Source organism: Pipistrellus hanaki (assembly GCF_964339955.1).
Source record: "Pipistrellus hanaki genome assembly, chromosome: 9".
NCBI lineage: Eukaryota > Metazoa > Chordata > Mammalia > Chiroptera > Vespertilionidae > Pipistrellus > Pipistrellus hanaki.
The window spans coordinates 74,823,081-74,848,997 of NC_140511.1; the positions used below are offsets into that span (position 1 = coordinate 74,823,081).

The 25,917-nt window shown below is 37.0% G+C and overlaps 1 protein-coding gene across 8 annotated transcripts in view; it reads right to left on the minus strand.

Moving 5' to 3' along the window:
• Positions 1–1,185: 1,185 nt before the first annotated feature.
• The window catches only part of QSER1 (glutamine and serine rich 1), a 58,214-nt gene continuing 33,482 nt past the window's right edge, over positions 1,186–25,917 (minus strand). For 6 of the 8 annotated variants that reach the window (XM_084894524.1, XM_084894522.1, XM_084894523.1 and 3 more), the window contains 6 exons: positions 25,452–25,666; positions 15,288–15,425; positions 11,344–11,441; positions 5,159–5,311; positions 4,126–4,221; positions 1,186–2,322 (listed from right to left, as the gene is read on the minus strand). In XM_084894524.1, coding sequence (XP_084750650.1) covers positions 2,182–2,322; positions 4,126–4,221; positions 5,159–5,311; positions 11,344–11,441; positions 15,288–15,425; positions 25,452–25,666 — 841 coding nt within the window. In that variant the 3' untranslated portion in view covers positions 1,186–2,181. Of the gene's footprint in view, positions 2,323–4,125; positions 4,222–5,158; positions 5,312–11,343; positions 11,442–15,287; positions 15,426–22,343; positions 23,698–25,451; positions 25,667–25,917 lie in introns of those variants that run through there. The other 2 variants (XM_084894525.1, XR_014795939.1) reach the window with 2 other exon arrangements.

Genomic DNA, 25,917 nt, shown 5'->3' on the forward strand with positions numbered 1-25,917 from the left:
CTTGGCCTCTGATATTATTGAAAACATTTGTTTTACTAAAATGAATACAACTGCAAACAGTTTGAGGATAATTGCAGTTGAAAAGAAAATGGGTGATTTTCTATAGGAAACATCTGTTTTCCATGGGCCTTATGAAGAAAATGTGGCTAGTGATTTCAAACATGTATTTCAAGTTACCTAAATGCAACACAGCTTCTAAAAATACGTAAATCAATGATTCAGGCAAGAAAGCTGGGGGTGTAAAGATGTATACTTAAACACTACATTAGGAGATATAGTTACCTACTCTATACTTTGAAATGAAAGAAACCAATTCTGTCCAGAGTCAGTAACAGAAAGATATGGCTGCTTCCTACTTTTCTGTATACCAAAATGAATTTTATGATGCTTTCACTTGCGAACTATCAAAATAATCTAGGTTATTTTTATTTTTAAAATAAGCTGCCTAAACCGGTGTTGTTTTTATAAAACTTTCAGAAATGAAACATTTAACCCTTGAGAGAAACTTTGATATTGAATATCTAGTCCAATGGCAGGAACAAAGATTGTTAAGTATTATTGCTTTAAAGATAACCATCAGAAATAAATATGTAAGGTTAACTCAAATACTCATTTTTCACTCAATGCTACAATGTTTTATTCTCAAATCAAGTCACATGTTACCTTCAATTCTTTGCCAGTTGACTTAGGTTTTTAATAAGAAGTTAGTCTGTTAACTCAAAATGAAGACGATAGCAATAGCTACATATGCACGTCTTATTTGGGCATTGAGCAATAACACTGCTTTCTTGATAGGATTTAAGGCACTACATGGTGGTAAAATAAACAAAAGTCTGATGATTAACAACTTCTTTAGAATCCTATAAAAGGAGAGCATTTAGAAGGACACTATTAAATCTTTTTCTCAAACAAATAAGGCATCCTGTTGGCAAACACAAAAAATACAAGGTCATGTTGAACCTAATACATTCACCGTCTCTCAGCTAAAGTACTTGACAAATTAACTAGCTACATAGCATGTATAAAGGTTGGAAAGGCACCAAAAGGAGAGCTCTACCACTTCCGGTTCTAAGAGTCAGGTAAGCTGTGTTTAACACTGCATGATGTAGTCTAATTATAAATTTTATTCTGTAAATGTATAATGTGGTTAATTTTTGTTTCAACAAATCAGTTAATCAAATGCTAGTTTAGTAAGAAATTTATTTTCATGAATCAGAAAATTACAGCAGTGTCTAACACAACCCCATTATAAAGCTAAACTATTTCTAGCACTGAATGCATATTCTGGAAAACACCGAAGCAAATCTGTATAAACAAAAAAGGTTACCTCAAGATAGAATTCACAATTGAAATTCAATATATAACTAAATAAGATTTACTGAAAATGAAAAGTGTAGTACAGATACATCAAACAATTATAATCATAACATTTTCCTTGTGAAAAATACAACTATTAGTGAAAAAAAATGTACAATTGAATTTTTTTCCAAAGGAAACAAACAGTATAAAAGAAAATACTTTTCTTCAAGATAAGGAAAATAGTATGTCATTGTTTTTTTTTCATCATAATATAATCTGACACAAAAAGCAGTTATAGAATTGCACCAATTCCACATCCAGTTTCCTGAACATGTTAAGAGTAAAAGGAGTTTGTAAAGCAGAATGCAGTTCTGAATTTTATATTTTAAATTGATATTCTCATACAGAATGTCATAGCACACCAGATCTGTTTACACATGTATAATACTTTCTGTTTTGTGGCCAGACATGAATACAAACATATGATTTCTGCCACCTTTCTTTCATTCTGGTGTTTAGTCAGAGTCAGGAAAAAAATAAGCTACTTAAGTGTTATCTAACAATAAAGAAAAATTATATTTAGTGCATGCTTCATCATTTGTCAAAAAACATTTCTGAAAATAAAACTCAGTTCCCAAACGGGTTATAAAATAGAAAAATCATTCATTAGGATAAAAAAAGTGGTGGGATGTAGGACTGACTTCCTTGGCAGCACCGCTGTCCTTCAGCAGAGGTCAGGATGCAAGCAAGTTCTGTGGCCAGAGCAGGTGTGCCTGCAGGAGACCACTGCTTGACATTTGATTAGCCAAGGCTCTAGATCTCCGATCATTCCCTCCACCATTTCATTAGTGCTACAAAATAGACGAAAAATTTCTGGAAATGTTAGGAGCATTTCTGCTGTACATGATTTAGAAGTTCTCCAAATTTTTCAAATAGGTCTTCTACCCATTTTACATTTTTCATACAAAGTTGAACAATTTCTTCCTGTCCTAAATCTCCATTTTTCTTCTGCACAGAAGAGATCTAAAATAAAGAGAATTGCCACATTAGCTTATACTTATCTATATATATAAAAAACCAGCGACCGGACCACCAAAACGACTGGAAGGACCAGTCGCTATGACACCCACTGTGGCCAGCTCACCGGCCCCATCAGGGGATGGGGACAGCCATCCAATCTTTTGCAGCCCCTCCCCCAGCCGGCCCCACCCCTGATCAGCCTCTCCCCATGGCTGGCCCCACCCCTGATGGGCCCCCACCACCCTGATCAGCCTTCAGCCCCTTCCACCAGCCAGCCCCACACTGTCCCCAATCATCCCCCTACACCAATCAGGGATGGAGTTGGCTGCCAACCTCCCATGACCCCTTCCCTGGCCGCTGACCCCCGATCAGCCCCTCCATCCCAATTGGGGGCAGGGCCTGCGGGCCAATTGACCATAGCCCCTCCCCGCAGGCAGCCCGTCCCTGATCAGACCCCAATTGGGGCAGGCCAGCCAGCCAACCTCCCGCTGTCTCCTCCTCCCAACAGGCCCAGCCCCAATCCGCCCCAATTGGGGCCGGGCCAAACGAATTTGTGCACTGGGCCTCTAGTCACTTTATAAGATCATCATAAGGACTTACTATTTCTATATCCTGAAAAGAGGATTTATTAATTCACCTATAAGTACTGATCTTTTTTTTTTTTTTTAAATCCTTCCACGAAGAATAATTATTTCATTTCATATATATTCCTATCATTTTTGGCTCCACAGGAATAAAGAAGAAGGCCAGGAAAAGTGATTCAAACTTTTTAAATTCCTTTAAATTGTGTTAAAAGCAGAATGATAAAATTTGAGGTCAATTTTTCCTTTAAGATACTGTAAAAATAGTCAATATATTTTTCATGACCACCTTTACTTTCTCCTTTGATAAACAGAGGTTAGATTTAGAACATCTTTCAAAACCAGACCATTGTGAAATACATTACATGTAACTGTAAGTAAACTTATCCCTTTTTAATTAAAAAACAAAAAAACACCTGAAAGGACCATTTACCTTTCAAACCTGTGGGAATTAATCCTTATATCCCATCCACAAAGTGGTACTATTGTCATATATAATTTCTAAGCAACTTAAATTATGATACTCAAAAGCTATAATTAAATTTTAACTATCATTTCTTCATGCCAAGGAACAAAACTCCATTTCTCTATAATTGAAAAGGATAGAGCCATTCTAGTGATAAGGAAAACAGTGAGATATCATATGTAACTGAAGTATATTAAAACAGGATCATTTTACATTATGAGAGAAGAAAATATAATAAAGTACCATTTATTATGGCAATGTAAATCAAGCATCCACAACCTAAAATATTACTATTTATAGCTCCTTTGAGAAGCCGTGAGTCTCAGATTAATCTGAGCACAACACTTAACAGGGAGGCTAGGAGCAATCTTCTAGTCATTATTTACAGGAGAATATAGAGACATACATTTTTAAACAATTCTCTTTAACACATTAAAAATACTATAGCTACAGTCTCCTTAAAGCTTAGAAAAACATACATTTCGCCGAGACCGGTTTGGCTCAATGGATAGAGCGTCAGCTTGGGGACTGAAGGGTCTTGGGTTCGATTCCGGTCAAGGGCATGTACCTTGGTTGCGGGCATATCCCCAGTAGGGGGTGTGCAAGAGGCAGCTGATCGATGACTCTCTCTCATCGATGTTTCTAACTTTCTATCTCTCTCCCTTCCTCTCTGTACAAAATCAACAAAAATATATTTAAAAAAAAAGAAAAGAAAGAAAAACATACATTTCTTTTTTAAATAAATGAAAAAATAATTACCTCATTTTTACATATCAGATAAACATGATATTTATAATGATGGAGTGAATGATACAAAGAATATAGCTGTATTTTCTCTGGATCAACAGCAAACTCCTGTAACAAGAAAACAGTTTAGAGTTATATTTATTTCATGGAGCATCTGAGCTTAGAATACTTTTACAAAAATATTAGACCAAAAGTTTCAAAGGAAATATTAAAAGTGACTTGTATGGCTAAGTATTAGCTCATATTAATAAGCTGTTATTAATAAGAGGCTTATTAAAAATAACAATTTAAATTGTATTTTTAAACCTTCACTTTTTCCCTGAACATAAATATACACTATTTCAAAATATTTAACCATTATAGAAAAGTTTAAAACGTGAACATATAAGATGATTTATAAAGTAAAAGAATCATATAAAAAAAAAATTCTTGGTTCAGAGATAAACAAGGTTAACAAAATGTTATATATTTCCCATATTTTCCTCCATGTATAACATATATTTCTATAACTTCTTTTTTAGCCTAGCTAAAACATGGATATCTAATATAATTGTCATATATAATTTCCAATATAAATTAATTGGGGGCAGGAAATTTGACCCTTTTTCATTGTTGTATTCTCAATACTTAGAACTGTATTTGGCACACTACAAGCACTTAAATGAATCAATTTTAACAGTTGCAGATATGTGGTCAACATTGAATATTATTAAAGGTGTGTACACTCATTTATCTGTAAATCATGCATTTGTATCCAAAACAAAAAAAAACTATAAAATATACATACAAGCGTGGTATGTTTCCTTGCTTACTAGTCTATTTGAAAATTTTTTGAGCACTTACTATATGCCAGATACTGTGCTACATAATGAGAGAAACAAAGAATAAGACTGAATCCCTGCTCTTTAGGCCAGAGGGGCTCATTCCTACCTGAAAATAATTCAAATTTAACAACAATATAGTAAAATATTTGCTTGCCTCAATGTTTTAATTAGAATTATAATAACAACTGGAAGAGGTATAACATCAATCAATATACACTTACTTGTGCAGATTTAACGGTTGTTTTAGAAGTCCTTAGAGTTTTCTTATTATAAGCTTTGCCATTCATTTTGATTTTAGAAACAGCAGATCCCCCACTTTTTGCTTTAGAGTCTCGAGTAATTATTGTTAGTTCAGGAAAACGTTCCAAAGCATTCTTTAAAATAAAGCAAAAATAGTTGACATCAGAAGAAAACTAATTTACACTACTTATAGCTACTCAAATTTATTTTTAAAAATATAGAAACATTTACATACATGTACATATACACAGATATCTATATGTGGGAACACTTTATTTTTAAAAATATAGAAACATTTACATACATGTACATATACACAGATATCTATTGATATATGTGGGAACACTAGGTGTGGTATATGTAATATTCAAATACACACATACATGGAGTGTTAAACACGGCCAAATTCGTTGCAGCTCCTCCCATCCAGATGGGATCTTCATTTGCCCTAGCTGGTTTTGATTAGTGCCATGGTTGGCAAACTGAAGCTCGCGAGCCACATGTGGCTCTCTGGCCCCTTGAGTGTGGCTCTTCCACAAAATACCACGGCTTGGGCGAGTCTATTTTGAAGAAGTGGTGTTAGAAGTTTAAGTTTAAAAAATGTGGCTCTCAAAAGAAATTTCAATCATTGTACTGTTGATATTTGGCTCTGTTGACTAATGAGTTTGCCGACCACCGGCTTAGTGGATAGAGCATCAGCCTGTGGACTGAGGGGTCCCGAGTTCTATTCTGGTCAAGGGCACATGCCAGGTTTGTGGGCTCAATCCCCAATGGGGGGACATGCAGGAAGCAGCCGATCAATAGTTCTCTCTCATCATTGATGTTTCTATCTCTTTCTCCCTCTCCTTTCCTCTCTGAAATCAATAAAAATATATATTTTTTAAAGATGGGAATCTTTACTATATTTATTACGATCATTTTGCAGTATAGACAAATATTAAATCATTGCTATTCACATGAACTTAATATAATGTTGTATGCAATTATACCTCAATGAAAAAAATGTAGATTCTATTTCCCCATCCTCTGAATCTGGGTCAGCCTTATGACATGCTTTTAAGCAACAGTCCATGACACTGTGGGAACTCCTGAATGAGGCAGAAAGTTCTTTGTAATGCTTTCTGGCTTCAATGTAGGGGAAAGAGGGATATACAAATGCTTTTAATTTATAATGGGGCTATCTTCTGATAAACCCATGCTAAGTTGAAAATACTGTAAGTTGAAAATGCATTTACCACTACACTACAGAGAGAGCATTGTTGTTTAACCTTGTGATCACAAGATTAAGTGGAATTTGTGGGTCCCTGCTGCTGCCCGGCATTACAAGAGAGAATCATACCACATAGTGTAGCCCAAGAAGAAGTCAAAGTTCAAAACTCGAAGTATAGCTTCTACTGAATTCATACATATTTTTACACCATATAAAGTTAAAAAAATTAAGTTATAAGTTTCTTCAAAGCTCTACCAATTGAACCACTGTTAACACTTTGAAACTTGGTCAAGTCCTGGATCATGGCGAGAAACAAGTATTGTAATATTCCACTGGCTTCACCATTTCTCTTGCTTCTTTTGACTATAGGAAACGCAGTTGTGAAATAAGAGTGTAAAACAGAGTTTGATGAGGTTTCTGACCACGATATATTAGTTATCACCGATAATTTAGTGGCCAGATGGCAGAACCAATTTTAGTCCATTATTTAAGTCACTGGCATATTTATCCCCTTACCTACTTGGCAAATCATCCTGACATGAAAAGCTACAAACAATTGAAGCATGGCTGCAGTGGGCTCAGTGGTTGAGCATCGACCTATGAATTAGGAGGCCAGGGTTCGATTCCCAGTGTGGGGCATGCAGGAGACAGCCCATCAATGATTCTCTCTCATCATTGATGTTTCTAGTTCTCTCTTTCCCTTCCTCTCTGAAATCAATAAAAATATATTTAAAAAATAATTAAATATTTATAGCTAAATTTAACTAATTTGAATAGTTTTTTAAAATTGAACTACTAGCCGAGACCGGTTTGGCTCAGTGGATAGAGCATCGGCCTGCGGACTGAAAGGTCCCGGGTTCGATTCCGGTCAAGGGCATGTACCTTGGTTGCGGGCACATGCCCAGAAGTGGGTGTGCGAGAGGCAGCTGATCGATGATTCTCTCTCGATGTTTCTGACTCTCTATCCCTCTCTCTTCCTCTCTGTGAAAAATCAATAAAATATATTTTTTTAAAAATTGAACTACTAGTATTGTTTTATATTTTGATACTAAAAGGGTTCAAGTGTTCACATTATCTTTATTTCCCCCCATTATATTTATTTTACAAACTAGAGGGCTGGTGCAAATTCATACATGAGTAGGGTCCCTCGGCCTAGCCAGTGATCGGGGCCAGCTGGCCAGGGGGAGGTACTGTGGGAGGTTGGCCAGCTGCAGATTGGCTGTGGAGCACACTGACCATCAGGGAGCAGCTCCTGCATTGAGCATCTGCCCCCTGGTGGTCAGTGCGCATCACAGTATTGGTTGTTGGGTTGTTCCGCCTTACTGGTCACTTAGGCTTTTATATATATAGATTGTACTTCTCATTTGCTAAACTCAACTGTTTTATAAACAGTCACAACCTTCAAGGCCACTCTTTAAACCCCATGTGAATTCCCAAATACCTGGTATTGTGACCCCAACAACGCATTTTTAAACAGAGAACCTAATGTTTTTATATATAAGTTTAGGAGGGAACTAAGTTTCATTTAATAGACACAATAGAATTTTTACTATTTCCTTCCAGAGTGAGCTATCACTAATTTCTAGCTTCATTTTCTTAGATTATTTCTGCTATTATATACTTTGGTGTTTTCCTTATAAAATATGCCCAGGATTGAATTACTCTTTATAACAAATGAAATTTAAAGACCAAAAATAAAAATAAAAGTAAAAATAAATGGATTTTACATTTGGGAACAATGACCAGGTCAGTGTGGAGATGAAAGGAGAAAACTGAAGTGCTCTTTCTAATAAGCACAAGATACTAAAGATGACTGGAAGTAAACAGGATTCAGAGGAAAATAGATCATTAACTTCAAAAGCCTTTAGGGATTCCTAAAATTACCAGGATCATCATGGGAAGTAGTGTTAATTATGTCTAAAGAACAGAAAATATTTTATAATCTACTGTTTGTAATATTTTATATCATTCTAAATGTTAGTACTGTTTGTGTATTGTAGTTTAGAAATGCAAATGGCTATAAATGAAAATTATCAAAATTAATTTTGAAATTGAAATTTTTTTCTGTGAAAATAATATCAAAACTAATTTTTCATTTGTTTATCATAAACTATTACATAAGCTTTATTTTTTTATTTTTAAAAAAATATATTTTATGGATTTTTTTTTTGCCCACCTCCCTCCCATTCATACCCTCCCTCCCCAGAGTTTTATGTCCATTTGTTGTACTTATATGCATTACATAAGCTAAATATTTACTAAATCTATTAAATTCCAAGTGGTAGATTTATTTTAACGCTGGTTTGATATTTAAAACATGGTTAGCCAAAACTGATTCACTATTTAAAAAAAAAACAACAACATTTTATTGATTTTTTACAGAGAGGAAGAGAGAGGGATAGAGTTAGAAACATCAATGAGAGAGAATCATTGATCAGCTGCCTCTTGCACACCCCCTACTGGGGATGTGCCCGCAACCAAGGTACATGCCCTTGACCAGAATCGAACCTGGGACTCTTCAGTCCGCAGGCTGATGCTCTATCCACTGAGCTAATCCAGATTCGGCTGATTCACTATTAAGATTTAATAAATCTTTATAAAACACACACCTATGGATATTCTCTTGTCTCTGAAAACATGGTATTTCCCAAAGGATATTTCATTTGAAGAACAGTTAAGTAGAAAATACTTGACCAGGAGTCAGTAGACCAAATTCTTAGTAATAAGCTTCTTACCAGCTTCTGACATTTTTCCCTACAAGTACATGTCAGTGAAGAATATAGGACTACTGGTAGAGTTTAATGTCAATAAACTTTTTAAAAAATATATATTTTATTGGTATTTTTTTTTGTTTGTTTTTTGTTTTTTCCAGAGAGGAAGGGAGAGAGATAGAGAGCTAGAAACATCGATGAGAGAGAAACATTGACCAGCTGCCTCCTGCACACTACCCACTGGGGATGTGCCCACAACCAAGGTTCATGCCCTTGACCGGAATAGAACCTGGGACCTTTCAGTCCAACTCAGTGTCAAAGCCTTAATTTTCACATAGCTAAAATAAAATCAATTTTCACTTTTATGTGGAGATCAGATAAAACAGTGATGTGAAAAAACTATACAAATTACCCAAAGAAATTGAAAATTTAAGTCCACACAAAAATCTGCACATGGATATATTTAGTAGCTTTATTGATAATTGCCAGAATTAGGAAGCAAAAACCAATATATCATTCAGGAGGTGAACAAACTGATACATTCAGACAATGGAATATTATTCAGTGCTAAAAAGAAATGAACTATTAAGTTATGAAAAGACATGGGAATACCTTAAATGCATATTACTAAGTGAAAGAAGCCAAACTTAAAAGGCTATGTACTATATGGCTTCAACAGTATGACATTCTGGAAAAGGTAAAAAGAGATAGTAAAAATATCAATGGTTGCCAGCTGGGGTGGAGAGATAACTTGACAGAGCACAGAGGATTTTTAGGGCCGTGAAACTACTCTATATGAAACTAGAATAGTGGATACACATCTAAACCCATAAAATGTGCAACATCATAATGTCAACTATGGAGTTTGAGTTATAATGATATGTCAAGGTAGGTTCATTAATAATAAGAAATGTATAATTCTGGTAGGAGATGTTAATAACTGAGGATGTTGTTTATATGTGTGTGGTGGGGGCATATGGAAACTCAATTTTGCTGTGAAACATGTAAAAAATAAACTAAAAAAAAGCAAAGCTATACAAATATGCAAAAAAAATTATCTGAAGATTGACTCAAACACTTTTAGATGTTATATGTTATACTCATTAAGAACTGGAGTTTTGTTTTGTTTTTTTTTTGGTTGTTTGTTTTTAATATATTTTATTGATTTTTTACAGAGAGGAAGGGAGAGAGATAGAGAGCTAGAAACGTCAATGAGAGAGAAACATCGACCAGCTGCCTCTTGCACACCCCCTACTGGGGATGTGCCCGCAAACAATGTACATGCCCTTGACCGGAATGGAACCTGGGACTTTTCAGTCTGCAGACCGACGCTCTACCACTGAGCCAAACCGGCTTTGGCAGAACTGGAGAGTTTTTGACAACTAGGTAGCTTCTGTGATAAATTTTCTGAGTTTAGATTAACTTACTGTTGCTTTATATTTCTGATAACACTAAAAATAACTTACAGTGGCAAGATATATTAACAGATAAAATTATATATATCTCCTATCATTATGTGAGGATTAATTTTCCTCAGATATTGGCTATATAAGACAAGTAAAGGGAATTTTAATGACCATGCTAAGAAAATGTCAATTTTAACTATAGATGAAATCTGAAAAATATGAAAAAGTTTAAAAGTAAAAAGGATTGGTATACAGTGGCAGTTTAAAAGAAGTATTTTTAAAACATTTGGGAGTTACTTTATAAAAGGAATGCTAGATAAATATATAAGCCTAAAAAATTAATTTAAGCAAAGAAAAGCAAACAATTAACATTAAGAATATGTTTTTAATAGGAATATAATGAGTAACATAAACTGATGAACAAAAATAGATCCAGAGATAAAGAAAGACCAAACAGACTGTCAAACCTCAGAACGAAGGTAGGGGAGGGTGGTGGGGGGTAAGAGATCAACCAAAGGATTATATGCATCCATGTAACCATAACCAATGGACACACACAATAGGGGATGAGGGCCTGTATTGAGGGGGGGAGAAGGCTGGGATAGGTCAAGGGGGAGGGTGGAAAGGAGACATATGTAATATTTTCAACAATAAAGACTTTTTAAAAAAGTATATGCTTAATAATAAAGACAAGCTAAAGACTCAATGAATAAAAATCAAAATTTTATTGGGTATGGAAATTTTATAAAATGGAAAATGAATGTTATAAATTTCCTTCCTATTGTATTGAAGACTACAATTCACACTGAGTTTGCTAATAAATCATCTGAAGAAAATACCTTGAATGATTGATCCAAATGAAGATTCAAAAGAAGTCTCCTTCGGTTATCATTCAGCATGCTATCTATTTTTTTCATATGAGGCAAAAGTAGCTCATCTAAAACAAGATAAAAATTTATTGTAACAGGATAAACTATCAAGACAAAAACTTGTTAAAATCCAACTTTTATCAAATCATTAATATATCAATGATTTATTAATTAAATTAACTGGCTTATATAAAGTAAAGCTTTTGGAAATTAGGACATGAAGTTTTCTGAACAAAAACTAACTTGAAAAATAAATAGCTAAGTGAGAAAAAAGCATGAGCCTAGTATGAAAGGATTAAAAGTCCTAGGTTTTACCCTTTTCTGTCACCAGAATTGATAGCAGTGATTTGACAAGTAGGCAAGCTATCTGATTTCTCCAAACCTCATTTACCATCTGAACAATAATGGTATTATAATTATTGGAAATTTATTTAACATTAGAGACCCTGCACCAGTGGGGTCCCTCAGCCCCACCTGCAGGATGAGGCGGAAACCGGCTCTCTTCATCCCCTGAGGGGTCCTGGATTCGAGAGAGCACAGGTCATGTGATGGACCCAGTGGTGCATGATCAGGGCTGTGAAGGGATGTGGAAGGTTGGCCAGCTGCGGAAGGGACTGTGGGAGGGCTCCGGGCATGTCTGGCTGGTCTTGCTCAATCCCAATCTGCTGGACCCCAGTAGCAAGCTAACCCACCAGTTGGAGCGTCTGCTCCCTGGTGGTCAGTGCACATCAGAGCAGTTGAGCGGCCTTAGCATATCATTAGCATATTATGCTTTGATTGGTTGAATGGCCAATTGACCAGTTGCTTAGCATATTGGGCTTTTATTAGAGAGGATTTAAAATCTTCTAAAATACTGAGTATGATATACTTAATTCACTGTAGTTTGGGGCAAAAGAAAAAGTAGGGAAAAGGCCCTTTCTTGATTGTTTGGAGTGTCATCCTGTATACCAGAGGGTTGTGGGTTCAATCCCCAATTAGAGCAAGTGCAAGAGGCAATCCATCAATGTTTCTCTTTCTCTCTCCCTTCACCACTCAATCAATCAATAAAAAAAAAGAATGTCCTCAGGTGAGGATTAAAATAACTAGTTAACTTAAAAAAAAGGGGAAGAAAAATGATCGAAATCCAGTTTTAAAAACACAAGAGTCAACATAGTTATTTTTAAAAAGGAGAGAGTAAAAGCATAATAAGGATTCCTACCCAAAACTTTTTCTTCACCCCTCTGAAATGTTAAGGTCTTTTAAGAAAAGCACCTTCAGAATATAGGTTTAATTACTTTTGGTGTTGTGTTAAATATTTTAGGATATTAGATTATTTCTTTTTCTTTCTTTGTTATTTTCTTCCTTTTTATAATCCTTATCTGAAGACGTGTTTTTATTGATTTTTTTTAGAGAGAGGAAGGGAGAGGGAGAAACATCAATATGAGAGAGAAACATCCATCAGATGCCTCCTTTACGGCCTCAACTGGGGATCGAACCTGCAGTCTTTAAGTGTACAGGATAATGCTCCAGCCAAATAAGTCACTGGGACAGGGCTAGATGATGATGTTTTGTAATCTTTAATGACCTTTCTGAAAATGTATATATAATCCTCAGGATCTAGTTTCTAATTTCAGAGATGAATAAAACTACTCTTTATATATTTAAAATACAAACATAAGCACAGTGACCAGTGAAAGAACACTTCCTCTAATTAAAGAAAAAGTCCTTGGTGAGGAACACTTTTTAAGGTCACACTATAACACACCTGATTGTTTTCTTTTATCTTTCTAATAGTGATTAATTCTATTCAAATATCATAAAAATTGCATTAAACAAAACAAGTTTTACATATTTGTGAATAATTTTAGAATATAACCATTAAAATCTTTCCCCCTCATATTAAATGGAAAAAAATAAGAAAATAGGCAATATTAAAAAATCATTTAAAATACAACTGTTGAGAAATGACCACTGCTAAGAGATGTGTATTTTTATGATGCAAGAAGTTTGAGAGATAAAAACATTTAATGGCAAAAATACCAACCCAGAAATTAACTACTGGTTTTTTTTTGTTAGTCCTCACTCATGGATATTTTTCCATTGATTTTTAGAGTAGAAGGAGAGGGGGAGGAAAAAGAGAAACATCTATGTGAGAGAGACATATTGATTGGTTGCCTCCCTCAGGGATTGAGCCTGCAACCAAAGTACATGACCTTGACCACAATGGAACCCAGGACCCTTCAGTCTGTGGGCTGAGCCAAACCAGCTAGGGCAACTTTGGGGTTTTAATCATGATTCATCTACCACTAGCTTGTTAACTTTAGGAAATACATTTAATCTTTTTGAACCTTAGTCTACCAAATAAATATTTTTGACTAAACAACCTCTGACTCTAAAATGATGTACAGATTATTATATCAGATGGTCAAAAAAGCAATGGACCAGAAATGAGAAGACTGATTTTAATCCAGTGGTCAGCAAAACTCGGCTTGAGAGCCACATGCGGCTCTTAGGCCCCTTCAGTGTGGCTCGGTGTTAGAACCACTTCTTCAAAATAGACCCACCCAGGCTGAAAACTTCTGTGCATGGGACATGAAGTTTCAATTGCACTGTGCGTGTGCGCCCACACATGGTATTTTGTGGAAGAGCCACACTCAAGGGGCCAAAGAGCCGCATGATTTGCCAACCACTGTTTTAATCCTTTGCTACTTACAAGTTGTGGGCCCTTAGGCAAGTCACTTAACCTGAGCCTCTCTGTCTTTATCCACCAAAATGAATGTCCAAGTTCTTCTGGGATTGAAATGGAATAGCGTGGCAAAGTATATGGAAATTATAAAACAATATATAGTATTAGGCGTTAGTGTTGAAATATCTGATTACTTTTTAATCTTATACCGTTCAGTTAATTTTGATATAAGGGTAATGAAAACTAGCTCATTAATCCTTTCATTCCTTCTTAGAAAAAAAAAAAAAAGTATTGATTTCAGAGAGAGGAAGGGAGGAGAGAGAGATAGAAACATCAATGATGAGAGAGAATCTTTGACTGCTTCTGCACACCCCACACTGGAGATTGAGCCCACAACCCGGGCATGTGCCCTGACCGGGAATCGAACCATGGCCTCCTGGTTGCTGGGTTGATAGTCAATCACTGAGTCACACCAGCAGGGCTCATTCCTTCTTTTAGTTGTCTCTATTAAAACCAAAGTAGCTGAAGGCTAAATATCAGTGAGCAACATTAGCTATGTGAATTACAAGTTTATTTCATATATAAATTTTATCCCTATTATAATAAAAAATTAATAAAGGAAAAGTATAAAGAAATATTAATGAATATAATTCAATGCATATATAGTTTTATTACTAATAGATTAGAAAATAATTACTCTGATGTATCTTTTATTGGAAACAGTATAGTTTTAATTTTTATATCATTATCTGATTCATCTTTCCAATTATTTTTGGTATTTGGATCTTTCATGATACACACGAAATATTATGAGGATGACAAAGATTCTACAGTTGAAAGAAACTATTGGTTAGTTACATAATTTTACCATGAGTAGAAATCAATAAAAGTGCATCCAATATAAAGTTCAAATATTCAAAGATATTACCATTTTATAGAATAAATACATATCATGGATTTTTTAATTAATTAATAATTATTATTTTAAAATTTTTCTTTATTGTTGAAAGTATTACAGTTGTCCTCCCCCTTTCTTTCTCATTGACCTCCTCTCACCCTGTACCTGCCCCTCCCAGGCCTTCACCACACTATTGTCTGTGTCTATGGGCTATGCGTCATATATCATTGATTTGTTAAAAGACAAAGTATAGGTATGTTACAAAAACCATATATTAAACACATACTAAAAGACAAGAATAAAATAGATCCATAAAGTACTACCAAAAAAGTACTAGTTAGCAGACTGTACCATTGCTCTTCTCTAAGGCTTGCATTGTGTCAGGATCCAAAGCAATGCTAACAAGCAATTCCATGTAACTCTTAAAGGTTTCCTTCATTGCTCTTGTGTTCAAAAAACGAGTGACAAAGGGAGCTGGAGGATCAAATTCTGGGAGGGAGAAAAGATGAAACATTAAATATTCTTTCCTGACAACTTTAAAAAACAGGTTTCTCTGTAACAAGACTGTACGAAGCGATGAAAGGTTGTAGATAAAATTTCTCAAATTAAAATGGTTCTCCTACTCTGCCTTTAAAAACACCCAGGTGAGAGAATTTGAGAGCTGGTTTACACCTCAATCACTGGAGAGCTTTTAAAGCAAAACAAACTCCCCCACCCCTCTCCCTCCACCCCCAGATTGCTAGACTCATTAAAACATACTTTTTGACAAGGAATGGAAGTTGCACTGAAGCTTAATTATACTTTATAAAAGGTTCCTAGGTGACTCTGAAGCCCAACACCGGTCCAGGCTCATCAGAATCTATTTCTTCTCCCTAGGCCCTACCACAGACAAGAAAGTACATATAAAACACTTCTGCTATGGAGTGTGATGGTTATCTCCAGGAAGATCATCTACATAACTGTTTGAGTCATAAAATAGACACTTTTTCCCTATGGGACACCATTATTAAAAAAGAAGAGTGTTGATTTTTAGAGAGAATGGAGGGGAGGGGGAAGGAGAGAAACATCAATGTGTGAGTACAACATTAATTGGCTGCCTCCTGCATGACTCCTTCTGGGGATAGAGCCCAAACTCCTGACATATGCTCTGATCAGGAATAGAACCAGCAACCTCTTGGTGCATGGGATGACACCCAACCAACTGAGCCACACCAGCCAAAGTGGGACACCATTTTTTATCTAAAAGAATGAGACACAGCATGCCTGTTTAAACTTGAGTATGCAGCAGACATTTTCTTAAAAATGGATGCGGTGGCCTTAGCCAGTGTGGCTCAGTGGATAGAGCTTTAGCCTGCAGACTCGATTGTGGTCAAGGGCATGTTACCTTGGTTGCAGGCGGCAACCAATTGATGTGTCTCTCTCACATTGGTGTTTCTGTCTGTCTCTTCCTCCCACTCTCTCTAAACATCAACGGAAAAACATCCTGAGTGAGGATTAAAAAAAATGTAATGAGCCGAAACCGGTTTGGCTCAGTGGTAGAGCATCAATCTGTGGACTGAAGGGTCCCGGGTTCGATTCCGGTCAAGGGCATGTACATTGGTTGCGGGCACATCCCCGGTGGGGGGTGTGCAGGAGGCAGCTGGTCGATGTTTCTCTCTCATCGACGTTTCTGGCTCTCTATCTCTCTCCCTTCCTCTCTGTAAAAAATCAATAAAATATATATATTTTTAAATGTAATGAAGTAAATCTATATCACTTCAAGGAAAACAACTAATGGTATATATTGGCAATAAAATTTGAAGTTTCTAAAAATTAGAATGCTGGGAAAATTATATCTATCACTGTCCCAATACTTAAAGATTTCATCAATGAGAACAGAGGTGATATTAATAAATGCTATTTTTGATACTATAAAAATATGACATAATGTAAGAGGTAAAACCATAAAACTGTTAAGAAAACATAGGAATATTCATGACCTGGGAATTGGTAATAGATTCTAAATATAACACTGAAAGCAGGAGCAATTAAAAAAAATGACTTCATTACAATTTTTTTTTTAATATGTCTTTTTTTTATTTCAGAGAGGAAGAGTGAAGGAGAGAGAGAAACATCAGTAATGTGAGAGAATCACTGGTCGACCTCCTCCTGCATGGCCCCCGCTGGGGACAGAGCCTGCAATCCAGGCCCTTGGCTGGAATCGAACCTGGGACATTTCAGTCCGCAGGCCGACTTCATTAGAATTTCAAACTTTGGTGCATTAAAGGACATTATTTAAAAAGTGAAATGTTGCCTTATCCAGTTTGGCTCAGTGGATAGTGTTGGCCTGAGGACCGAATGGCCCCAGGTTTGATCTGGTCAAGGGCACATGCCTGGGTTTCAGGCTGGATACAACATGCTGAGGCAGCCAACCAATGATTCCCTCTCATCATTGATGTTTCTCTCTTCCTCCCTGAAATCAGTAAAAAAAAAAAAAAAAAAAAAAAAAAAAGGAAATGTAAACCTACAAATTGGAAGAAAATGTTTTTAAATCATATATCTGATAAGTGTTAAATATCTACATAAACAACATCCACAATTCAAAAACAAAAGGAAAAATGACCCAATTTGAAAATGTTCAAAGGATCTGAATAGATATTTTTGCATAGATAAGCAAATGGCAAGTACATAAAAAGATGCTAACCACCATTAGAGGTTAGGAAAATAGAAATCAAAACCACAGTGAGGTACCACTATAAATAACAATTGTTGGTAAGGATGTGAAGAAATTGGAACCCCCACACCCCATGCATTGCTGGCAGGAATGTAAAATGGGGCAATCATAGTGAAAAACAGCTTGGCGATTTCTCAAGAAACTAAACATACAATTGTCACATGACTCAGCAATTCCACTCCTAGGTATATACCCCAAAGAATGGAAAACAAGGTCACAAACAGATATTTGTATGCCAGTGTTCATGCAGAGAGGGAAACAATCCAAGTGTCTATCAAAAGATTAAAAAAATAGAAGAAAAAAAAAATGTAAAAAAAAAAAAAGATTAAAAAAATAAAATGTATATACAATAGATAAACTTACAATGAGATAGTATTGGACCATAAAGAGGAATGAAGTTCCATTACATGCTATAATATGGATGAACCTTGAACACATTATGCTAAATGAATAAGCCAGATACACTTATAAGGCCCCCCCCAGGCTAAACATGAGAGATCTGGTCCACTGATTCTGAAAGAAATGGAGTCACAAGAAATTCACCTGGAAATTCAGGAATTGGATTGTTATGATGATGTTCCAGAAGATGATGACATGATTGTCATTGAATAAATGAGTAAATTCTTGATACTGTAGGATTCACAGTTTGTCTGGTTTGTGTTGACAACTACCTTACTACCGTACCGTATACAGGTAATAAATTTCCTTTATTTTCATTTAACAATAAATGTGTACCGTATTCTTCTTCATGGAAAAATAAGACATCCCCTGAAAATAAGACCTAGCGCATCTTTGGGAGCAAAAATTAATATAAGACACTGTCTTATTTTCAGGGAAACAGGGTAGTTACAAAGCGTCTTGGGTGATGCAAGTTTTGGAAATAGTTGTGATAGTTGCATAATAATGTGAATATAATTAATGCTACTGATTTGTATACTTAAAAATTGTTAAAATGGCAAGTTTTGTTCTACTTTACCACAACTTTTTAAAATATGATGAAAATGAAATAGAATATGTACATCAGTGAGCAAATAAGTATCTTCACATGACCAATTAGTTTTAAAATCATTCATGGATGAAAGATACATTAAAAAATAAGATGAACCAATAGATCTTAATGTAACAGGAATGGAAAGTTGAAGAAACTACTACTTCTCAAGTTTATCAAATAAAAAATTTCCTTGAGTAACAAATAAAAATATACATAATTATTTGAAAAGGTAATTAAAATACTCATCCCTGTTCCAACTACTTATCTATGTAAGGCTGAGTTATCTTCAGATACTTTAACCAAAATAATCCTACATAATAAAAAGGTAATATGCAAATGGTCATTATGCCGAGACATGTAACAGGAGATCACCGGAGGGCGGGATAACAAGCTGTGAGCAGCGGAGAGCTCCAGGATGGCGGGCAGTGAGCTCTGTGCGGCGGAGAGCTGCAGCTGCGGTGGGCAGGGTGGCCAGCTACCCGTGTGCAGGGCCACTAGTACATAACAAACAATGTAGAAGCAAATATGAAAATGCTACTCTTCTAAATATTAACTTGGGAAAATACAGTTATAAAAAAACAAGTTAATATCTAATTGGTTTTTTTTAAAGAAATATTTTCAAAAATTTGTTTTAACTGATATTTGGTAAATATAAAGCCCAAGTATTTTGGAATCCTCACTCTATCTAAAGATTATTAAAAAGCTTTGAAATAAATAGGTTGGAAACAGTAAGTCTGTAAATTTACATTGATTATTAATATTTGTCTTCTTGCCCTGGCCAATTTGACTCAGTGTTTAGAGTGTTGCCTCAAAGACTGAAGGGACTTGAATTATCAGTCAAGGGCATGTACTGGGGTTGCCGCTTCCGCAGGCTTCATCCTTGGTTGGGGCGAGAGGCAACCAATAGATGTGTCTCTCTCACATCAACGTTTCTCTCTCTGTCTCACCCCCTCCCTTACAACTTCTCTTTAAAAAAATAATAAATAAATAAGTCAATGGAAAAATTTTCTCAGATGAGGACTAACTACATATATTTGCCTTCTTTTTAAGTAGTACTAAAAATGTTTGCTAACGTTAAGTGACACCTAGTGGTTACTCAATGAAAGAAAAATTTTGTTATGATTGTCTTTTGGCAAAATTTAGTGTATGCTCAGAACCCAAACCTCTGTATTCTAAAAAGTAAGTAGGCCTGGTGAGTGTTGCTAAGTGGTTAGTGTTTCAGATCACCAGCCCAGCCGGGAGTGTGCAGGAGGCAACCAATCAATGTATTCTCTCTCACATTAATGTTTCTTTCTCTCTCCCCCTTCCTCTCTCTCCCTTTCACTCACTCTCTTATAATAAATAAATAGATAGGTAAGTAAATGAATGAATGAATGAATGAATGAATGAATGAATAGGGAAAATGTCCCTTGGGGAACATTAACAACAAAAAAAAAGTAGGAATGCTAACTGCAAAAATTATGTATGCCTTCCATACACACTCAAAGCACTGAGTTCCTTTATAAATTCGGATATGCACCCTTCTAAACAACCATTCCTAAGTAGCTTTTAAAAACAGTACATTTTAAGTCAACTTTTGCACTGAGAAAGAATTTTTATGATGATTCTGTTTCAATTCAAATAATCTCTAAGATCAGCTCCCAAGCAATGATACTTGTTATATCAGAAGTCATTGTGGACATCAAACAATACCTCCCCTCCAATACCCAATTCATTATTCAAGTTCTGCCAAGATTACAAACTAAACTCTCAAATGTGTCCACTCTCTTCCCTCCATCCCTGCTGCCACAATTTAGGTTCAGATTTTCTATTTGAACTATGATGTTTTGGAATTCAATTTCAAAGTTCTCATGTTGTTTCCTACTTAAATTCCTCCAAGGACTCTCCTTTGTTTATAGGATCCCAAGTTTTTAGCTTTAGCATGGCATACATGGTGTTCCATCAACCTTTCATCTTTTCCTTCCTACCTTCAACTTTATGCTGTAATCTAGAAGGATCAGCAAACCTTTTTTTGTAAAGGGCCAGATGGTGAATATTGAAGGTTTAATGGTCATATGCTCTCTGTAATAACTACTTAAATCTGTGGTTGGAAAGCAACGGTATGAAATATGCAATGAATCGGTATGCCAATAAAATATTCCTTATAGAATAGGTTGCAGATCCTATTTGGCTCACTGTCCAGAGTTTGCTACCTCTGCTCTAGACTACTGAACCATTTAATATTTCTTGCCTATCGTAATTATACAATAAGTTTGATTGCTAATGAAATGTATAGACATTTTTTTAATTTAATAAATCTTTATTGTTCAGATTACAATTGTTTCTCCTTTTCCCCCCAATAGGTCCCTTCCACCTGGTGACTACCCCACTCTCTGCCCTTACCTCCCCCCGACTGTCCTCATCCATAGGTGTATGATTTTTGTCCAGTCTCTTCCTAAAATCCCCATACCCCTTTTCCCCTGAGAATTATCAGTCCACTCTCTTTCTATGCCTCTGATTCTATTATATTCACCAGTTTATTCTATTTCTCAGATTTTTAATTCACTTGATTTTTAGGTTCACTTGTTGATAGATATGTATTTGATGTTCATAATTTTTATCTACACCTTTTTCTTCTTCCTCTTCTTAAAGAATACTTTTCAGCATTTCATATAATACTATTATAGTTTGGTGGTGGTGAACTCCTTTAGCTTTTTTTTTTATCTGTGAAGCTCTTTATCTAACCTTCAGTTTGAATGATAGCTTTGCTGGATAGAGTAATCTTGGTTGTAGATTCTTGCTATTCATCACTTTGAATATTTCTTGCCACTCCCCTCTGGCCTGCACGGTTTCTGTTGAGAAATCAGCCAACAGTCGCATGGGTGCCACCTTGTAGGTAACCAACTGTTTTTTTCTTGCTGCTTTTAATATTCTTTTTGCCTTTTGCTCTTGGCATCTTACTTATGATGTGCCTCAGTGTGGTCCTCTTTGGATTCCTTTTGTTTGGGGTTCTGTGCGCTTCCTATGATCCTCTAGTCTGCTGTTAGATCTCTGTATAATATTTTTTATTTCATTCAGTGTATGCTTAATTTCTAGTTGGTCCTTTTTCATATCCTCAAGAGTCTTGCTAAATTCATTGGCCTTTTCTAGGAAATTCTTGAAAAACCTTATAACCATGGTTTTGAATTCTATATCCAGTCATTTGTTTTCCTTCATTTGTGTTCTGGTTCTTTGTCTCTGCATTTTTTACTGCTTCCATGAGTTGGTAGGGTAGCTGTGTGTGGTAGGTGTCCTATATGGCCCAGTGGGTCAGCCTCCCCAGTTACCTGAGGTGGACACTCCGTTGCACCTCTTTGTGGACTGTGTGTACAGCCTTGTTGTAGTTAAGTCTTGAATGTTGTTGGTATTACTGGGAGGAATTGACCTCCAGGCCAGTTGGCTGTGAGGATCAGCTGTGTTTACGCCAGGAGAACTTCTGTGCTGAAGACAGCCTTTATGGGACCAGACTTGCAAAATTGCAAAAGCCTCTGATCAGCTTGCATGGGGCAGAGTCTAAGGGCTGAGCAGACAGTTTTGGCTTCCCATCAGCCCTTCCCTATGAGGCTGGGTCTCAGTGTTCCTCAGTATTCACTACAAGCACCTGAGAGAAAGCTGCCCTCAAGTTTTGCCCATTGCCAGGCAGTCCAGTTTCTTCCCCAATGAAACTGGATTTCCAGATTCTCACCTGAAATGAGTTCAGAGAGGTAGAGAGCTTCTGGTTCCCTCCAGCCAACAGTGCAGTCAGCAGTCAGTACTCTCTTCGTGCACTTGTGCACATGCCTCCTAACCTCTGCCTTTTGCAGCTCCACTGAGTTTTCACCTGACAGTCCAGATTCCCCCTGTAAGAGCGTGGGTCTCTAGGGGCTCGCCCAGAACTGGGGTTCAGTGCAGTTGGAAGCTTCCTTCTCTCTCCCACCAGACAAATCCCACCAGTCACTCAGCCGTCCTTCCTCTCTGTCTGCACGTCTCCATACCCCAACCCTTTGCTGCTCCTCTGATACTCCATGAGCATTTCTCTTTCCTTCTAGTTGTAGAATTTCCACTAAGCCAGCTTTCCTGTGGTTCTGCATGATGCCCCCTCTGTCTTTTAATTGTAGTTTTGAAATTATTGTGGGAGGCAGCAGTTAAGGTGCTTATCTATGCCGTCATCTTGGTTTCTCTCTGTACTGACTTTTTCTTGTGTTTTTCAACTATCTGAGGTTTTATTTCTAAGAAAGTAAATTTTTATGTATAACCTACATAAATGCTGTTTGGTGTCTCCAACAGTTTTTAAGAGTGTACAAGGATTTTAAGGTAAAAAAAAAAAATTGATAACTGCTAATGTATTTCAATTGTTTCATGTTATACAAGAGAAGTAAAGCACAGAGAGGTGGTTGGCTGGTGGCAGTATGCATTACCTACACTAATGAAAGAGAAATATGCAAATTGATGTACTTCCATGACACTACCAGCCAATCAGGAGTGAGTATGCAAATTAACACACCAAAGATAATGAGTTAATTTGCTTACACAGGCACGGAGCAGCCAGCGGGGCAGGATGCCAGCTATGAGGGGAAGGGCGAGGGGTGGAGGGAGCTATAGGAGCGGCACTCTGGCTGGAGTGGAGAAGACTGAAGGCTCCCGCCAGAGTGAAGATGGAAGGCGGTAGACAGAGTGAAGGCCTGGGTCCTGGCAACCAGGGGAAGGAAGGCCTATTGCACGAACCTTCGTGCAATTGGGCCTCTAGTAGTATATAAAACACCAGAGGCCTGTTGCATGGAATTTGTGCATGGTGGGGGTTGGAGGCTTCCTCAGTTCACACTCTCTCCATTCTGGGACCCCTTGGGGGATGTCCGACTGCTGGTTCAACACATTATGCATAGGAACTTGGCCTTGGCAACATGGTGGTACCTAACAGCATTCAGTGTTTTCAGTAATGTCTGATAGTTTTTCTGAGTTCAATGTCAAACCAAATAGATCAATCAACAATGCTTCTGACATCCTTCAGTAACTGTACAAAGCTCTTCAAAGAAGACTTTTGTGCCCCTCCCCAAAGTCACCTGTAAAGAAATATTAGCATAAATAAGAATGCAAAATTAGATCAATCTTATAGTTACAACAAGAAATATAAGGCTGGGGGTGGGTGGGAATCGCATTAATCTAAAAAATGTGACCAAAATTGAAACTATAGACCCCTCCCAGCAAAGACAGAAAATTGTCATAAGAGAGTCATGACAATTAAAGCAAAGCTATTTCTTAATTCATTTTCCAAAAGGATATGTACATCTTTCCAGAAAGACAACAGTTATAGGAATTTACCAGTTGACTTAGACAAAGTCCTACTTTTTAACTACATGGTATCAATTTAAGTGATAAATCATTAATCCTGACATGATTGCCATGTTAGGTTACATCACTTCATAAGAAATATAGGGCCTTACATTAGTATGTTAAATGGAGTTGCAGTTTAAAAATCCCGTTTTTAAGGGATAAAAGCCAAAATGACCTATACATTTCTTTCCAGCATTTACACAATATTCCAGTCATGGCAATTACCACAAAGCAACTGGGATTTGTGTGAGACATGCTTGCTGCTCCTTCCTATCCACATATCTTTTACTTCAGCCCATCCTCCTACCCAGGCAGGTGGTCAGTCTTTGGGGACCCACTTCAATGACCCTCTGTACCTCAGGCTTCCTCTTACCGCCACTCCTAACGTACACTCCCTACTGTACAGGACTCCCACTCGGTTGCATCTCACCAGTTTTGAAAATATTAAGTGAAGTGTGAGGTGACCAAAAAATTCCATAAAACACATCTTTCACAGGCAGGTCCAGGCAGTTCCATGCTGGGATCCTGGGCACCGTCTCCACCTGCCCGGTCCTGCCCCCTACCTCCTGGTGGTGCCCTGCCGCTAGGGGACTCCCAGGCGGACGCATCCTCTGCAGGACACGCCCCTCCTCGCCTCTGGCACTAAACCTCAGCCCTCACCCCCACTGATGGCCTGCAGTGAGGCTTTGCCCCCACCCACCCACCCTAACCCTCCCCACTCCAAGCCCAGCCCAGTGACACCTGGAAGCCATGGGCAAGTCACATGAAGTCTTAGTCTGTCCCCATGCCGTAGGGACCACTGCGGCCCACACACCTGCCTGACCCACCTCAACACAGACTCCGCTGGGCACTGCTTGCCTAGGGCCCCGCAGTCTTTGGATGGACTGCTGGGAGAGGCAAGTGGCAGGGAGGCTGGGGCAAGAGGGGGCGTGCCTGGCAGGGGAGTCAGCAGTTCTGGGTGAGGGCGAATCATCGAGCCCACTCCCTGGGCCCCCCCCGTGGTGCCGCCATCTTGTGACAGTGTGATGGTCAATTTGCATATTTCCTCTTTATTAGATAGGATAGTATAGTAGTATGTATTATATAATTGATAAAACATTCCATGTATATGAATACACACACACACACACACACACAACTAGATAGAGTTTCAGAGTTGCTGCTGCTGCTGCTTCTTAGGCTTATTTTACTCTTCTAGCATAAACACAAACTTAGAAATTTAGAACTAGAGGATTCTTAGTAAATCATCTGAGAACTAGCATTACTAAAGTCTTCTTCAGTTCATTGCCTTTTCTACTTCACAAGGCTATATGGTATGTGTGGGCAAAGTGCTCAGGAAAAGTGAATTTATTTTTATAAAAGTCTAATTAGGTAGCTAAACCCCCTAAAGATAAATAAATATTGAGTCTTCTGCATCACTGCTTCTCCCCATTTATGTAGAAAATATAAAGTAATTAAGGTATTCATTTCATGGAGAACTCACCCTCATCATTACTACTAGAATGGATCTCAGGAGATGAGTCAGACTGGGATGATGAAAATTCTTCTTTCCATTTCTTCCGTTTCTTTGGTGGTGGCTCAGCCTTTACTTTTAGCTGTTTCCCTTTGGGTTTCGTGGAAGAGGCTTTTGTAGTCGTAGTTTTGGGGGGTGGAGGATCAGAAGTTTTACTGCTATTACTAGGCTTTGCCTGAACAGTTCTGTAATGTTATAAACAGACTTCATTAACACTCTAAAACCTTGTCAAATTAAACTAAATTAGACCAAAAGAAAAAACAAAACCAAAAGAGAGAAACACTGGAGAAGAAACCTTTAACTGCCTCAACAATAACTCCAAAATAAAGTCCAAGTCTTATACCTCTCTAATGATGAACCCCCCAAATTCTCTTGAAATGCATTTTCTTTTTTAATTTTTTCTCTTATTTTATTTTTAAATATAATAAATCTTTAT